At 39.0% G+C, this 18,968-nt stretch overlaps 1 protein-coding gene across 1 annotated transcript in view; it reads left to right on the top strand.

Annotated features, from left to right (window-relative positions):
- LAPTM4B (lysosomal protein transmembrane 4 beta) overlaps positions 1–18,968 on the top strand; it is an 87,127-nt gene that overhangs the window by 59,211 nt on the left and 8,948 nt on the right. Inside the window, exon 6 of the mRNA XM_081071133.1 lies at positions 2,484–2,579. Within this exon, the coding sequence (XP_080927259.1) occupies positions 2,484–2,579 (96 nt within the window). The remainder of the gene's footprint in view (positions 1–2,483; positions 2,580–18,968) is intronic.

Raw genomic sequence — 18,968 nt, 5'->3', positions numbered from 1 at the left:
CATTTATTCAGTAAATATTTATCACGGGTCTCCTATGTGCCAGGCTGTATTCTAGGTACTGGGCTTTGTAGTAAATCAGAAAAATCCCTGCCCTGTGGTACTTCTATAAATTTCCAACACTGTTGTTAATTATCATAATGAAAAGGCATCGTAGAAATTCACAGCACTATCTCCAACCTGTGAGAAATGTGTACTCGTTTTAATATATATTTGTTCACATATCTATCTCCTCTACTAATTAGATTGCATTTCCTTGAGAACATAGACTGTGCCTTCATTATTATATCCCTCTTAGCACTGAGATGATGCCCCACACATAATGACTCTAATTATTGTTTAAATAGATATGGGTATATGTTGTTGTGGTTTCACATGTCAGTTTACCCAGTTACTGGCTTTCACAACCTAAATTCACTGTTACTCGTCAATAAGGTTTATCACCGAGCTCTGCAAATAGATGATGGACGTAATTTGTTGATGCAAGTTTATTTGGAAAGTATACTAAATATTTAATTCTCTATTCCAGATTACAGAAATGTCAAATAAGAAATAAAGTCACTGAAATAAGTTATTGGGTTTTTAGAGGCAACTGGCTAGAGGTTTTTCTCCTATTGGAGTGTTTAGTAAGTGAATGCCGACTGTGGGCTTATGCGGTCCCAAAAACCAGGCACTTCCCAGCTCTGCTATTTAGTTATAGAGTTGTCATTTTAGGGGCCTCACATCGGAAGGAGTTCTTGTTTTAAATAATCTACTGTTCACTGCTAAAATAATGGCTGACTAGTCTTTTTGAACATAAGTAATGATGTTCATACATTCCTTTTTAATTTGTATTGAAATTCTGAAAAAGTCAGGGGCTTTTTTCTCCCCCAATAATCAATAACATTGTTGGGTAAACCGAAGATTTGAGTAAATTGAATCTATTGTACATTGCTCAAGAAATATGCCCTTTCCGCCCCTCTCTTTCTCATTGTTAATGGTTTCAGATTATTGTGGTTCAGGAAACATTTTGTACAGTGGCATTATACATTTTCATGTTAATATCATCACAAAAAATTTAAATGTAAGAAGTAATCAAGCAACTATGAATGCAGCTTAAAATAGCAGTCTGAGTACAATACGACAGAATATTTTACCTCCCTCTCCTGTAAAATGTTGACAAGCACCCCTTTGTCCATAATGTCTTCTTTTTATAGACCAACTTTTACTGAGAGGTAATTCAATATCATAAAATTCACCCATTGAAACTATGCAATTCAGTGGTTTGTAGTATAGTCACAGAGTTGTGTAATTACAGCTTTTTGGTTACGCAATGTAAATTTAGAATTTTTTTGTCACGTGTCATCCTTATCCCATCCTGTACCCCTGGCAACCACTCTTTATATATATATTTGCCTGTTCTGGATATTTCACATAAATAGAAATATACAATATGTGATCCTTTGTGACTGGCTTCTTAGAATTATTATTTTCAAGGTTCATCTATATTATATGTAGCATATATCAGAATTTCCTTTTTATTTCTGAATAATATTCCATTGTATAAATATACTACATTTTGTCTACCTATTCATCCGTTAGTAGCCATTTGGATTGCTTCTACTTTTTGGCTATTGTGACAAATGCTCCTGTTACAAGTTTTTGTATGGACATATGTTTTCATTTCCCTTGGGCACATACCTAAGAGTGGAATTGCAGCATCTTATGGTAACTCTGTTTCACCTTTTGAGGAACTGCCAGACTGTTTTCTGAAGCAGCCGTATGTACCATTTTACATTCCCATCAGCAGTGTATGAGGGTTCCAATTTCTCCACATCTTTAAACATTTTTAATCAAAGGATTTTAAAGCTACAGGGATTTTGAAATTATTTAGTTCTAATTTAATTGCAGATGATTGAAATGAAAGTTCAAAGAGTTCGTAGTTCAAACATTTCCCATGAACTCAGGCTTTATTTTTAGCATGTCTTTATTCTGGACATTAAGTATCTTCTTTGGATATTTCATTTTGAAAATGAGAATGTTTCAGTGAATTTTATTGATTGTTTAGCAAATTTATGTGTTGTAAACCTTTTTTAAAAATTGACTTGATAAATAAAATCATAGATGATCATGTATAATAAAAATCCCAGACACAGTTAAAATGTGGTGAGAAATGGGTTAATTGTCCTGTGAATTTGGGGGCAATAAATGTTTTTGGTGATTACTCCTTCTAACTTGCTTTTCTTAGAAATTTCGCATTCTGCTCTCAGCCCCACTCTCAGCCCCCCCTTTCCCCAGAAGGTGGTGTGATGGAATGAGGCTAGAGTGCCAGAAAGTTACTATGCCCGATACTTGTAATTTTGAAGGCTTTTTGGTTTAGTAGAGCCAATATGTTTATTTATAATTTATGTAAATAAAAGTTTTGTAATATGGCTTTATTTATGGTGATATTTAAAATTGTCCGAAGTTTGAAAATTAAAGCTCTAATAATCACTGCTCACTTTCAGGGTTACTTAATTAGCTGTGTTTGGAACTGCTACCGATACATCAATGGCAGGAACTCCTCCGATGTCCTGGTTTATGTTACCAGCAATGACACTACGGTAGGTGTGATGTTTCTTATCATAGAGGTCTCTCTGCATCTGCTATGTGATGGCTTATGAATCTTTCTAGTGTTTGCTATGTTTTAACTGTTGAAACATACTCATGAGCTGCTTAGTCTACAGAGGATTCATAGTTGAATGAAATGTTATTTTCCTTAAAGTATATTAAAATCCAGATGGCTCAACTTCTGGTTTATTTTAAAAACTATTACAGGTAGTTAATATATGTGCCATCTCCATATTTATGTATGTTAAACCCGATTTCTTAAACCATTTCTTAAACCATTGTGTATAATTCTAGATATCAATTAGGTATAGTATGACTATGCCGTCTCAGTGTGTGAAATTAAACTTAGAAATGTGATATTATAGCTAAAGAAATAAAAATGGCAGAGGTTACTGTGTCTTTAAAACTTGCCCTGCGTATGAAAACCTGAGTAAAAAATTTAGATGATCTCCATTTTGCTACTAGTGAGACAGGTTAGTTAGCGTGTTGTTAGGTAGACATGAAGGTCCCTGGTGGAATAAACAAAATGCAGCCATATCCTGAAACTCCAGGTTCTGGAATAGCTCCTTTACTCCAGGACAAAAATGTAATGGCGCCTTGTGGTTGATAAATTACATTGTAAATCCCTTTTGGCTGGACAAACAGAGCAGATGTGCCGGACAAATTACATTAGAAGGCGCTAGCTCCCTTCTCCAAGCAGGCAAGAGAAGGCATAAAAATAAGAGCCTTTGCCCCCACGTTGGGCAACCCAATCGGGACCCCCTCTCTCGAGAGCTGCACGTTTTTACTTTTTATAAACTATCCTCCTATGAATCTATCACCTTTGTATTCAGTACCGTCCCTGACACAAGACTCTGTACAGGTAAGTGCTCAAGGAATGACTAATGGAAGGGATGGTGATGGATGACAGCATGGGTGAATGAATAAAACTGAAGGGGATAGAATGGACAGGACAAATGGACAGGACACATACCATATAGATGGTATGTGAAGTCTAAACTATTTTATATTTTGCTTTGTTTTTTAAGTTCCGGTGACTTGTTGTGACCTTTTAAGTTCTGTAACCATACTGAAATAGTTTAACATGTTCTTGCTTTTACTTCCCTGTGTATAAAATGAGAATAAAACAATTTCATACTTTATATTAAATACATAGGTGCAAGCTGGTATTACTGAGAACACTGGGATTTCTGAGAGAAAGTATGTCATACTCATACCTGAATAGCTGTCCTAAGTACTCACCAAACATTTGTGGAGTTGAATCAGATATGCATGAACCAGAAGTTCTGCCCTGATCAGATGCACAAAACCCAGCAAACCTAGGTGCTGAGGAGACTTTGGAGGTCTGAAGAGTCCTGTGCACAGATTCCAATAAACACATGTTCTACTCCATTCTTTTTAAGAATTTCTCTTGAGTTAGACAGTCTCTTTAAAGAAATAGCTGTTCAAAATGATTGTAATTTTGATAAAATTACCGGCTTAAATAATTTTTTCCTTCTGAATTACTGGGTATTTAGTTATCTTTAAGTTTAGTTTTTCTGCTTTTTTTAAAAAAAGAAATCTCAGAGTACATTTATTGTCCTGCTAAACTAATGAAGTCTAAACAAAGTTTGAGATTTTTGACTTTGAGGAACCAGAGAAGTTGCTAAACATGCAAGATATCGCAGAACCTCATCCCAAATACCAGGGGCTGTAGGACTTAGAAAGCTGCAATTTTTTGATTATCACGGAAAAGAAAATGTCCATATTGTGTGTTTGTTTTGATACACTTTTGGTGGTGGTTTTTTTCAGTACTTTCTTAAGAGTTGTGTGTATTTTTAATAGAAGCAAAGTAGAAGGGCTAAAAAGGTACCCATTGTATGATATACTTCAACTCAAAGGATATTCTGAAATTTCTAGAAATTGAGGTGCTTAGAGAATTTAAGAACAATGAGTAAGTCCCTAAAATGTATCCAACTAGCTTTTTAGAGGAAGTTTTTATTTTTCTCCTTTTTAAAGATTCAAAATTAGACATGGCATAACAGGTAAGTTTTAGTTAGGCTAACATAAACTCAAAATAATTATACTTTTTAACGGGACGTTACCAGCTCTTCTAATAATAGACCTCTTTTCTTCAGAAAGGCTTCCAGCTTGGCAGTAATTTGTAGTAACTAGGATGTAGGTCCCTGGATAGTGCCAACTGTGGTTGTTTCCTGGTGTGTTGACATAAGATGCTGGAGAATTGCTTCATGGTGGTTGTTGGTCATTATCTCCTAAATCATTCTGTATCAACTTGCCAGGTTTAAGATAAGGAAATTGAGTTGCTGCTGATAATGTCACTGTTTTTCAAAGTTCCTCAGTGAGTCTTTTTTTTTTTTTATGAATGGTATTCCTGGGAAAGGAAGATTTATCATTTCTCATAACTCAGTTGCATTGATAGTTCACTGCAAAATATAGAGATAGATCACCACATGAAATCTCAGCTTTCTGATAGTATTTGAAAACTTTAAAAAAATATATAATGGTATTGTGATTATTTTTTAAAAGTACCCTTATTATATGTAAGATCTTTAATATAAAATAGCCAGTAAGTGCTCAGATTTCCAATTGTCTCATAAATTTGTATCATAATTTTTCTAATAGTTTATTTGAAACAGGATCTGTATATCAATATGTATTTTAAGTCTCTAAAATTTTTTTTAAAGAAACTAGTTTATCCCACAGACTATATTTGTCTGAATGTATACATATAATGTAGTCCTCTGTATTTCCAGTAAATTAGATCTAGAGGCTTCTAATATTCATATTCCCGTATTCCTGTTTTTTTCCAGATTATATCTTAGTTGATCATTTGTTCTTTCACCAGGAGGCAGATAATATCTGGTTGATTTTTGTCTTTCAGGGATGTCAGCTACCAATGCTATCTACTGCTTCGTAGATTCATTGATTCTTTAGGAATTACAATATAGTGACATTCTATCCCTTTTCATTTATTAGCTGGAATATTTCTATAAGGAGAAGCTTTCCCTCCTGTACTGTTTGGTTACCTAGCAGTACTCATGACATGGATAAATAGAATTAATTTTGTTCTCTTTATTAGTTTTCAAAATGACAAGTCAGTCCATCATCCTGTAGTGGTGAACAGTAAGGTAGTTCTTGGTTTTGGGGTTTTTTTAGTAATAAATGAATTCATGAAAAGAGGCCTATTAGAAGAGCTGGGGAGATCCAACTGAAAAGTACAACTGTTACCGGAGGGTGGGCTCTTCTCGGCACAGTGTCCAGGTTCTTGGCGTCTCGAGCAAAGAATTGAACGAGACACCGAGGTAAAGTGGTGAAAAAGCAGTTTATTAGAAGAGATAGTACCCTTCAAAGAAATAGGAGCGGGCCCAAGCAGAAAGCAGTGGTGCAGGGGCCATTATTAAGAGGGATAGTACACTCCAAAAGAGTTTGGAGCGGGCCGAGCAAGAGGCTCAAAGGGCCAAGGGCCCAGGCTCTGAAAAGGGATCTAACTGACGAGGACTTGGAGTTTTTATCTTTTTTTCTCTAGTATAGGCTGTTCCTTTCCTATACTGGTGTGGGACCATTTGATTGACACCACTGATTGATAAGAAACTATTATGTCATCTTTTTAGACTGCGCATGTTCTTTCCCAGAATTCAGTCTGTTATAATGAACTTCTGGGCATATGTATATTACCATGATGGTATTATGAGGCCCAGGTGAAATGAAGGTTGTTGTGGCTTTTACTGTTCAGGTGTGAATGACCTGACCAGTTTAATCTAGTTGGGTATTTTGTACTCATTTGTTCCTCATAGGGATAGATAATTACAATGAAAGGGGAAAGTTTGGGACAATGTAGGAATGCAGACCTGATGCCTATCTCTAACTGCCTGCCTTGTTTTTCCCTTGAGACGTGATCCCCATAAAATCTCTATGGGAAGTTGAGGGACAGGAGGTCTGTTTTTCTGTATCTGTTTCTTGCTGGGCAGGGGCGTAGAGCTGTCCCTACCTATTGGGGGATTCATGGAACTCTCTCCCTATCTGATCCAGATGAGAGGAAGAGGTCTCCAGATCCACCTGGAAGACCACATTGGCTTCTTTGGTTGTGACTGGCAATCTTGCTGGGGTATCCTCTGTATCCCCAAGGCCCCTGAATGAGGAAAAATAGATTTTAATTAATAAATCAATTAGCTCTGTAGAGCCTGTGGCTATTCAAGCAGTCATTTAGGTGGTGTCAGTTGTCCAGGAGCTTGGCCCAGAATGGGTTGGACAATCAACAAATATACTGACCTGGGGAATGTTAAAACTTATTTGGTCCAAGAGTTAGGTCCAGAATGGCTTGGGGGAGATTGGGGTGAGGGACATTCTGTGATTTAGGCTAGGAACAATCTTTAGGATTCAGAAACTGATTAGAAGAGTAATCAAAGCCAGGGGCTAAGGAGCTAAGAAACTAGGGAAACGGAGATTTAAAATTTCTGTAGTTAGGGGGGCTCCCGTATTATAACTATTTTGATACATTTTATCAGTAAGCCTAAACAAAACTTACCTATTACAGAGGTACCTCGGTTTTTTTAACGTAATCCGTTCCAGAAGTCCGTTCAAATTCTGAAATGTTTGAAAACCAAGGCACAATTTCCCCATAGAAAGTAATGCAAAATGGATTAATCCATTCCAGACCTTTAAAATCAACCCTAAAATTGCAAATTTAGCATGAATTTTACTATCTAATGATACCACAGATCCATAAAATTTACTGCGTTCGTTAACCAAAATGTTCGTCAATGGAGACGTTCGAAAACCGAGGTACTACTGTATTCCAACACCTATTTTGAAACTTTCAAAAGAGAAAAAGAAAAGCTTTTTCTATAAAGCTAGTACATTATAATGTCTTTATTAATGCTCAAATTGTACCAACTTTGTTCAGTTGGAGCCACTTCAAGTTGGTGCCTGGATCATTTGACACAATCTGGCAGTCTTTGATAACCTGCTTTGCTGTCTGGAATGACAAGGTATTCTAGGCTCATCTTATACTTGTGTTGTCCCAGACCTGGAACCAGCTATTTCTCCAAGGAGCCCAGCTTCCTTTTGGTAGAAACCATAATCTGGATTTCTAGCATGGAAGAACAGATTTTTGTTTTTTTTATAGCAGGGCCCTTCATGTGTAAGGATTGTTTTAACTAGAACTAAAGCAGTTAATGTTAGCATTCTAACTTAAAAATCCAAATATTCTGGAGTCTCATTTTGAGACTCTAAGTGGGGGTTGGAATGATATAGTTCTGTCATTTACCCTGGTGTCCATAGCTCTATTTAGACCCTCATAGTGTGTAATAATGCATGTTTATCTTTTGTTCGTGTCTTTTTTGGAATCCACACTGACATAATAACATGTCCTATCTTTCACTTCCTATCAAATATTAGGCCAGATGGCTTTTCTCCCAGGCTGAATAGTCTCTGGGTGACCTCTGTGGAAAGATACTGGGGCTCTTGTTGATGGAAAACAAATGTGCTTTTTTTTTCTTTCTTCTCTAAAACAGTACACATATTATTAGCCAGAAATATGCTTTCCCAAATACTACTCAAGGAGGACAGATAAGAGTTATTGGTAGATTCTGGAGATCATTCTGGGGGTTAATCTCTCCTTCAGGTCCCCAACCAACTCAAAGCAAAAACCTTTGAAAGAAATACCTAAGGGGCAGCTGGTTAGCTCAATTGTTTAGAGCAAAAACCTTTGAAAGAAATACCTAAGGGGCAGCTGGTTAGCTCAGTTGTTTAGAGCACGGTGCTCTTAACAAAGTTGCCACCGCTGTGAGCTGCACCCTCCACAACTAGATTGAAACAACTACTTGACTTGGAGCTGATGGATCCTGGAAAAACACACTTTAAGAAAGAAAGAAATATCTAAGGCAGAAAGATCATAAACTCTCTTAGTTCTTAATGCCTTAGGGTCTTGGTATTTTTTTTCATGGCACCCTTAGGCCAAAAGAAATACCTAATTTTTCATTTCATTAAGTAGTCAGATCCAGATAAGAATAGTAGTTATGGTAGTATAGTATCTAACACATGTTGCTGTGTTTTCCTTGAAAATTTAAATATCACAAGGTGCTTCTTTGAGTGACCACCGTACATGGTTGTGTACTCTAGGGAGATGCACCCTTCCTTTAGAACATTGTTGTAGAATTCACATTCTGGCTATGTTACTAATACTATATTCTCTCCTCTATATCCATAAAGAATTGGTCTTGTTACTGTGCAAAAGGTCCGGCTACTAGCCACATGAAAGCCAAAATTCAAGAGGCTATGTTGGTGGAAAGAAAAGTAAGGTTTTATTCCAAAATGCCAGCATTAAGGGAAGACAGTGAACTTCCCGTCACTAAGACTGCCTTGCTGTCTCAATATTGCCAAAAAATTTTTATAGATACACAAGGAGGGGCAAAAAAAAAGGAAGGAGAAGTTGGCCAGGCATCTTCAGGAAAAGGTGCTTCCTAGAGGCTATTCTGCTGCAGGGTCAGGAGTGAACCCCATACAGATGCCAAAAAACCCTCCCAAGTTACTCAGCCAGGTGTGCACACTGGTCTGAAGTAAACAGAACCATTTGGAATTGTTATGCATAGTAAATGCACGGTAAACAGACAGAGTCTTCAACATTTGGGGGAAAGAGAGGGCAGCAAAGAAAGGAAAAGAAAAAAATCTTTCAAAAAGTCCCAATCAAATTACTGTCAAATCAAATTACATCAGAGGTTTAAATTTTAAAAATAGAAGATATAGGGTCACCATTACAGTGTTAAGAAAAACATATTAAAATACTAAACATGTACACTATAGAAACAGATTTCTTTCACATTAACAATTATGCAAATTGAGACTTAAAAAGCTATTTTAATCTATGCAGTCTTGTTTTGCTAATGCCAGTGAAGATTTGAGCCATAGTAGTACCCAGTATTTTGTTAAATTCAACAGTAGGGAACCCGATTCCTTTGGAATTGGGATACTTTAAAAGCAGTGTGATTAATATTTAGTGAAAATCGTGTCTGAAATTATGATTCCAGATAAAAGCATCACTCTTGGTTGACGTAGGAAAATTCCTAACTGTTTAGCTGTAATAAGAAAATTTTAAACTTCGTGGAGTCTGTTATGCATGTCATATTGTATGAGCTAATCCAGGTGAACATTATATTCTATACAGGCTTATTGTTTTGACTTCAAAAAGTGTTTTGCTATGTGAAACCTTCTTTTGAGTCTGACCGCTTGAAAATTACAGTTAAAAAGTCAGTGACCTCGTGAAGGCCAGATTATCTCCCCAGCAGCCATTTCCCAATAGTTTCTCTTTGAGGGACCTGAGATTGATTAAGGCTGACCTTGGGCTGTCAAAAGCCACAAAACAAATTCTCTGTTGACTAAGAGGGCTTGGGGGTGGGGTCGGATTTAGTAGTACTCTCAATGACTTTCATACACTATGCATAAAAATTCCACTTTTTCCCCTCCTTCTGTTGCTTTAAAAGAATCAGGTTATCCATTACTTCCTAGGTATAGACTGAATATGGTTAGAAACAAGTTTTTGACTAGGTAACATGAGTTTTTTTTTATTTTTCTCCCCACTGTAGAGAGACCAAAAGGGAGGGAATTAACAAAATTGAGTTTAGTTCAGAAGAGATTTTTAGACTTAAGTAGTTCCTTCATACCTGAGAAACTAGACAGTTACCAAGATGAATGTATTTGTATAGTCATCACTCTGCAGATTCTTCCAAAAAGTTCTGACTTTCTGATTTGGTGTGAGGAGGGCTTTGCTGAAAGGCTAGTTACTAAACTGGCTCTTTTCTTAAGACCTCTTTCAGTCTTGAATGTTTCAGATTCATGTACACTACACATACTGCACAAACAAAACCCTAATATCTTCATATGTGCACACAGTTTCAGGTATACTCCTCTGTTGGTTCTAGAAAAATATTGTGTGTCGTGGTGTGGAATTAACCCCTGGTCATTCACAAAAGGTGAAAGCATTCACACAAGACTATAAAGTGGGAGAGTGAAGAAAGGTTTTATTAAAGTTAGGGCAGAGGGGAGTTAGAGGGGGAGGGGGGTGCAGGTTGCGCCGGGGCAGAGTCCAGAGTTTGAGAGTAGACAGCTGCACCTACCTTCAGGTTAGCTTTTTCTTAATATAGGAAAGAGGAAGTCAGGCAGGCAGGTTTGAGGGCTGACATCCTTCCTAGGGTCGGGTCTGTTTGCTGAAGATGTTATCTCGGGACTCGGGACTCAGACTCCGCCGTCAGCCATAGTGGCTGGAACTTGAATGCAGTTCCAGTGAGAACTGCAAGGGAGTTGTAAATTGGATTCCAGTGTCCGGGCGCCTGAGGATTAAGAAACTGCTCTTTCCCAGGTTAGGATGTTGTTAATTAATGAGGTATGGGTTTACTTGAGAAAGGGAACAAACAGAGTTCTTCAGTTAATCAGTGAGGGGAGAACAAAGAGAAAACAGATGAATATCAGGATGGATCTAAGTGCAAACGAAATCTAATTACAGGTGACTAGATAGTGAGAGCTGTGCAGTGAGTTAAACTGCAAATTAGCTAAGTCTAACTGCGTTATTGATTCCCTGAATTTCACCCTTACATTGTGAGTGAGATTGGGCTGGATGCCCCCTGAGATTTCCTCCTGAAAGTTTTTCCTTGCTTTAATGTAGGTTCCACAGTTCAAACTGACGGTGTGTGACATTAACCCAACTTTTCTTCTTTCCATCAATAAAATGTAGCATTTAAAAAAATATTCTATTGTGCTGGAAATTATCTCTGACCCATAGAACTTTCCAGTTATTTCATCCAGAGAACATCTGGAGGAGTCAAATCAACACGTAGATTCCCCCACTCTCCGTTTTTCAGCCTCCCCCACTCTGGTTCAAGCCGTTGTTTCCCAGTCTAGTTGTGTAGGACACAGCTCCCTGGCCCATGCTGGTATTATGAGCCTTGCGCTCCCCCTGGCTGAGGCAGTTGGTCGCCAGTCGTTTGTCAGCCGCTCACGGCAGCTCTCACCGGCTGTGGGCTGCTCACGATGTCTGCCAGCCGCTCACGCTGGCCATCAGCCACTCACGGCAGCACACAGCAGCACAGGACAACCTCCGCTGCTCACAGCAGCTCAGCTCCAGGGAGAGCGGTTGTTCATAATCTTAGCTGTAGAGGGCGCAGCTCACTGGCCCATGTGGGAATCAAACCAGCAACCTTACTGTTAGGAGCAGGGAGCTCCAACTATCTGAGCCACTGGGCAGGCCCAACACATAGATATTTGAAACCTAAAAGTTCTGGAAGAACATTTCAGGGAAACCCAGTTTTCGTTGTGAACCTGGACAAGAATATATTAATCAATTACTTAATTGTAATCCCTCTACAATAGCAAGTGAGAACAATTTTTAGTTTTGCAGTGAATTGAGGATGAAATCACACTGTATTTTCATTGTATTTTACTTTAAAACACACACAGAATTTGACTTCTTATTTATCGCACATGTCCAGATAGAGTCAGTATTGATTTTTACTCTAGAGACAAATGAGACATTGAATTTTATTTTATTGTTTAACATTCTAAGAAAGGTTTTTGGGAATATATCTTAAGGAAGTAGTAAAAAATCTAAGGTATTCACACAGCATTGTTTTTATAGCAAACGTATCCAATCTCATTGTCTAATAATTGGGGACTGGTTTGGTTAAATAAGAGTATATCCACTTGATAAAATGTCTTTGTTGCTATAAAATTGCTATAAAAATTATTATGAGCAGTATAACAGCAGAAGAAAGGCTTATGTTTTAAAAAGCAGAATATGAAAGTTTGTGTTTTGGTTACAGCTACAAAAAAAAATGAAACTTGTGGACCCAGATTAAATTGTAGTAGAATATTAAGCAATTGATTTGTTGGATGCTAGAAATCAAAGCAGGAGATAATGTAATGGAAGGAGGGAAGTGTATGGTGAGCTGGAATAGGTAAGTGGGAATCTGAGATCTGAGGTTCTGGAGTGTCCTTCCAGCCCTAGTGCTGCCTCTGGAATGACCAGTGCAGACTCATTAAGGAGACGTGCATAATAGATGACGTAGCCCATTCAGTCTTGGGGGAGCTGGAGGGGAAGCAGCTAGGATGCCTTTGGTAGGGTTATCATGGTGATAGCTCACAGTTCACTCCTCCTGCTTCCTCAGTAGTTAGATATTTTTATTTTAGATAAAAAATATAGGTTTTTAAAGATATATTTATTTTGGTATATATGTATATATTTAGATATAGCTATTTTAGATACACTATTTCAATAGTAAATATTTAAGTGCTAAGAACTATTTTAACTTTCAATTTGGGTTGCTATATTATTTTAGTATTTCTTGCCCAAATATCTCACTAGTGACAATTTTTTGACCCCATTTGAAAGATTTGAAGTATGAACTCTGTACAACTGTACTCTATAAAAGAATTTGCATAGCTTCTCTGCTGAGGACTGAGAGAAATAATGACTTATATAATATCAAGTGAGAACAGTTTATAGTAGTTTTGCAGTGAATTGAGGATAAACTCGTCTATCTTATTTGCCTTTGGAAATGATTCATTACTATAGGTGAGGAGTTCTCACTAGAAACCCCCCAAATTTGTTTATGTTCTCCCCATCTCTTGCTATGTTCGATTATTTGGCTAAAAGTTCCATCAGCTGTAATTGCGCCATTATTTTAGTACTTCTTATTATAAAGTACTGTTTCTTACAATGGACAGCCTAAATTCAGATGTTAAAATGTATAGAAACATGTACCTTGGAATTAAAAATATATGGTTATATGCGTGTATGTGTTTACTTATTATATACGTGAGGGTATACAGAAAGTTTGGAAACAGTTATTCTAGATGCCTTAAAGATAAGCCCAGGCTTTTTAGTTGTGATGGTCATATCCCAACTGTCCAAATGGTTATTTCAGTTAATCAAGGCTATTCATGAATCAGCTATCTCCCCTTTCCTGTTTGGCCGGAGTAAAGGAAGCTCACATCTATATAGGCAAGTGTGGTATGACCGACTTCAGACAAGCGTTTAATGTAAATGCTGCCTGTTTTAAACTTAAATGCTTCTGAATGATGAGGTGTCGTGGGGCTGTTATTTTCACATCTGACATTATCCTATCTTCCGAGGTCAGAATTCAGAGTAATGCTGTTCCTTAACACAGACAAAGGCAAGCTTGTTCTATAAAGATCTAGATAGTATATGTTTTAGACTTTGCGGTCTATATGGTCTCTGTCATAACTATTCGACTCTGCTTTTGTGGTGTGAAACCAGATGTAGGTAATACATAAAGAAGTAAGTGTGGCTGTATTCCAGTAAAACTTTATTCATAGGTGCTGAAATTTAAATTTTACAGAATTTTCACATATCATGAAATAGTTTTTAAACCATTAAAAATGTAAAAAAACATTCTTAGCTCATAGGCCACACAAAAAACAGGTGGCAGGCCAGATTTGGCTCGCATAGTTCATGAACTGCCGTGTGAATGGAAATTTAAGCCCAGTTTTCTAGGTATTTGTAGGACAACTATTTGAATTATCCCAGGGAACTTAATAGCCCCAGCTTTTGCCCTAGATAGACCTCAGAGTGGAGTTTTTCCTCCTGCAAATGGATTGGCAGACAGCAGCACTTAATCTTTTGGCTCTTTTTAAGGATATCTTTTTCCTGAGAAAGGTTTAATTCTCCCATATTTGTTATTTTGCCTACAGATCTTAATCAAACTTATATGTAACAAACTTTAGTGGAAATCTAATAAAGGCATAATTTGCTTGCAAAATAGTTGTTAAAGTCTTGAAAAACAGTAGCTAAAGTTATTATATGCAGTGTTACCCACCGTCTTTTATACAAATATTCGTTCTTTAAAGTCTTATTTTAGTTTACTATCATAAAAAAGAAATACACACCTTCCCGTCTCACCCTCCTCTCTTTTCCTCTCTATCTCTCTCTGTCTATTTATTCATCCATATATAGAAATAAAAAACTTCATAACCCAGTCAATTTCCATTTTGCCTCATTTCTCAGTTGTCTTATTTTAACACTCAGTTGTCTTATTTTACATTATATCCAAGACTGCAAGCCATCTCATCCTTTCATAAATGTAAGGAATAAAATTAAAATTTGAGCATTAGTACATTCCATGTACTGTGCTAATAAGCAATTACTTGGGCTTATTTACTTCACCAATCTTGTGAGGTAGAGACCATTATTATCTCTCACATTTATAGAGGGAGAAAAGTGAGGCTTAGAGTTGAGTGGTCTCAGGCCTCAGAGTTGGGAAATGGTGGGCCCAGACAGATGGTTGATTCCACAGCCCATGCTCTCAGCCACTACCCTGTGTACCCCAGTCTTCTTGACATGGTGGCAAATGCAGAAGATTACAATATTTGTTTGGCACACTGCTGTGAATAGACATTGGTCGAAAAGCTCTGCACTTCTGGCAGACTGTAAATTCTTTTTATCAAATCCCTGTATTAGCACATAAACTGTGCTGGCTCAGATCTTACACGTTTCAGTTAGTGTGGTATCCTCAGTGCCTGGCACACAGTACAGCCAACATTTGGTGGTGAATGGCATTTAATAAATTGTTTGTCTCGCTCTGCTTTTTATCTTGGTTAAAGGAAGTAGCTTAGGGTACATGAACCAGATCAGGTCCACGTCCATATCCCCAGCCGTCCAGTGTCATCTCCAGAGACAGTGACACTGCAGAGCTCATTCGTGTCTTCTGTGTCTGCTGCTTTCCTCAGATTCTAGTGAATGGTAGCAGTGTCTACTTTGTCACCTCAGCCAGTAACTTAGGAGTCATCTATAAACTTACAGTTGTCTTAAATTCTGCTTTCTCTTCAATTTTTTCTCTTTGTTGCAGCCAGATCTGAAACATAAGTCTGATTTTATAATTCCTGTATTTCAAAGTTTTCAGGGGTTCTGCTGTTTATTACTGCAGCCATGTCTCCACTGTGAAGTCACTCCAGTTTGCTATGTGACAGCCATTTGTGACTTGTGGAGTAATGTTTAAAACCTAATTTTGCAAATGGTTTGATTTTTTTTCTCTCTCCTTATAATCAATAGAAACAGTTTCAGGATTATCCCTACAGTAGTATCTGTCTCAGTTGCTTGCATTCTAATATTTTCTTGAAGTGAGAGGAGGGAGTGGAGTTGTAACTTCATCCTGCCAAGTCCATCTTATTTGTGAAGCAGCTTTATTTATTTATTTATTTATTTATTTATTTATTTATTTATTTATTTGTTTGTTTGTTTGTTTATTGGAGAAGGGGAACAGTGTGTATTTCCAGGACTTTATTGGGGAACAGTGTGTTTTTCCCAGGACCCATCAGCTCCATGTCAAGTCGTTGTCCTTTGGTCTTGGATGTGGAGGGTGCAGCTCAGCTCCAAGTCCAGTCACCGTTTTCAATCTTAGTTGCAGGGGGCGCAGCCCACCATCCAGGTGGGAATCGAACCACAACCTTGTTGTTAAGAGCACTCTAACCAACTGAGCCATCCATCCGGTCGCTTTGTGAAGCAGTTTTGAGGGATGTTACTGATGTGTTGTTGTCTACAGCTGCTGCTCTTATGAGCTATTGTGCTTTCATAAATACTGCCATGCCCCTTATTTCCTATCCTTAGCTCCCACCCCGGCCAAAGGAGTCAGGAAAAAAAAGAAAAGGAAATCTCCATTTATGATGATGTTTTATTTTCCCACATTTTTGCAGGAAGCAGGGTGCAGTTGATTTTGTAAAACAAATCTGTGTATCCCCAAGGAAGTCTCTTACATGTGAACATTAGCAAAAGTTCCCATCCCCCCACAAATGGTGAGGACCACTGGTTTCTGTAGAAGAAAGTTCCACTTTCCTGTCATTGCTTACAAGGCCAGTTGGGATCTTGCCTGTTGTTCCTGCCTCATACACTCAGCTGTCCAACTATAGCAGACTGCCTATGTCTTTACATGGATGCTTTGACCTTTCATGACACACAGTTTGTATGTACTTTTCCTCCCTCTGGGATGGGTACTGCTTGGTTAACACACAGCATTTGCTCCAGATTTCAGCCAGTTATCTTCATCTCTGCCATCCAGCACCTGGTACCACAGCTGGCCTCTGATCAGTGCTCACATATACTTGGGTAAGGAGTGAATGAATGGATCTTATTTTGGATTTTACAATTATAGCTACATGCCCAGACCTCTCACAGACATGCAGTAAAAATGGTGTCCATTTTCTCCTTTCTCATCAGTCAGTTACTTTTGTTTGGAAATTCATCAGGGAGGAGGTAGGGGGTAGGGATGGGAAATCTTGTTGTAGGGAGGAATGTACTACTCCACTCCCAGCTGTTGAGGTAAAAGGAATCACAAGCTAGTTATTTCCAAAGGATTTTTTTCTCAGATTTCTCAGCAGGACTTTAGGGCATATTATTCCATAGTAAGAACAGAAATGTTTTCAAGATTCTTAAGAGAAGGTCTATGTCTGTCCCGACCGGCAGGACAATGCAACGTGGGACGAGGGGAAGAAACCTGTTGAGGATGAAAAAAAAGGGGGAGACAGGAGACGCGAAGAATGGAGGCAAGACAGGGATCTGATCAAGCCTCAAAATTTTATTACGATGGCGGGTTATATATATAGCTATGTCAGATGGGGGTGGGATACGCTATGTCATAGGGTGGCGAGGTACTTGTCGCGGGCTGATAGGCTAGGACAGGGCGATGCCATATGAGGTACAAGGAAATGGGCAGGCTCTGGGTTTGGCGCGCGCGGGCTCTGGGTTTGGCGCGCGCGGGCTCTGGGTTTGGCGCGCGCGGGCTTTTGGTTTTGTGACCAGGAAGTTCTGCCTAGGCAAGGCCTGGGGATTTCTATGGCTTCCGACATCTCCTCCCTTTTTGTTTGTTTTAAGGAGGTGGGCCTTGACCGAGTGAGGGAACAGAGGCCTGGTTCCTCCAACGAGCAGAGCTCGTTATTGGATGGTTTTGGGTATCTTTTGTGGAGGAGAGGTAGAGATTTTTTGATACCAACCTCTATGCAAACCAGGTATGTTCTCAGGAAAGTTAAAGGGAGCCGACCGTTGTGAGTCGAGCCCTTTCCTTGCAAATGCTTTGCTTTGCACTCACCTCGGTGCCCATACCCCTCCCCAACTCGTGGGGGGAGTAGACATACCCTTAGTATTATGTCGTCCCCGTGGGGAGGAAGCCAAGATAGCCTTCTTCGAGGCCGTCCCCTGTTGCTAGCCGCTGATAATGGATTTGGATTGGTTTGGCCAAAACAGCATCGATTTGGTTTTTAATGAGGTCAGTAATGCGCCTAAAAGCCCATGGCCCGAAGGCTATTAAGAGAAGGATGCATAGGAGGGGGCCAAGGGTGGGGAGCAGGTAGGGGAGAAGTCCGTTGAGACCCGTCCAGAGTGGGTTTTCGAAGAGTTCTTTGCGTCTTTTTACTAGGTCCTCTTGTAGTTTTTTGATCTTGTCTCGGACGATCCCAGACTTGTTAGCATAGAAGCAGCAGCGTTCCTGTAAAGCTAAGCAGATACCTCCCTGTTCTGCAGTGAGAAGATCTAGGCCTCGACGGTTTTGTAAGACTACTTCAGCTAAAGAGTCAATCTGATCTTGGAGATCATTGATGGTCCCAGAAAGTGTTTGGACATCATCTATCAGCTGGCGTGATAGTTTATTGTAGGACTGGACTGCAACACCTACTCCCGCGGTACCCGAGGCTATTCCAGCAGTAATTCCTAGCCCTACGAGTAAGGGAATGGCTGTAATAGCACGCTTGTGGCGCCCGGTGGCAAATTCTAGGCTGGGGAGAGGGACAGGTGTGTCTCCTGGGATAATAGAGATATCAGGGAGGAGACTAGCTGAGACACAAAGTCCAGTCCAGTTGGTGGGTAACGTGGTGTAAGCGAGGCTGTTCCCACATATGAAAACTTGTCCAGGGCTAGAACACAAGGTTCCGTTAACTTGAATGATGTTAGAACAGTTAGTAAAAGTGACAAACCCTAGATCTACATCAAAAGTGTTGTTTTGAAATCGTCCCTGATAGCAGGGGGAGGTATTAAATCCTACAGGTTGAACTCTAAGAGGAAGGGAGAGACGGGAACAGTTAGAGATTTGTGTGTTTACTGTGATATTGGAGGGGATTGCAGTAGGTATGGGAGTTCCCATAGTCATGCAAAGCAACATAATCTAGATTGTTGATTAGGAGGCTTGTTTGAGGCAAAGTCTCGGAGGGCGGCTCCGATAGCGAGTCCCAAGGTATGGGAGGCTCCAACCCCTGAGCATAGTTTAATGTAGTCAGCAAGGTTGCCTCCACGGTGGGGGCGAATGGTTGCCTGGCAAGTGGGGTTAGCATTTTCATAGGCTAAATGTTTAACAAAGGCGCTATCGTTCTCGCCTTCTCCGACCAACCGTTCG

This window comes from Rhinolophus hipposideros (genome assembly GCF_964194185.1).
Source record: "Rhinolophus hipposideros genome assembly, chromosome: 13".
NCBI lineage: Eukaryota > Metazoa > Chordata > Mammalia > Chiroptera > Rhinolophidae > Rhinolophus > Rhinolophus hipposideros.
The sequence above is the reverse complement of the archived record's forward strand: the minus strand, read 5'-3'. Positions and strand labels throughout refer to the sequence as shown.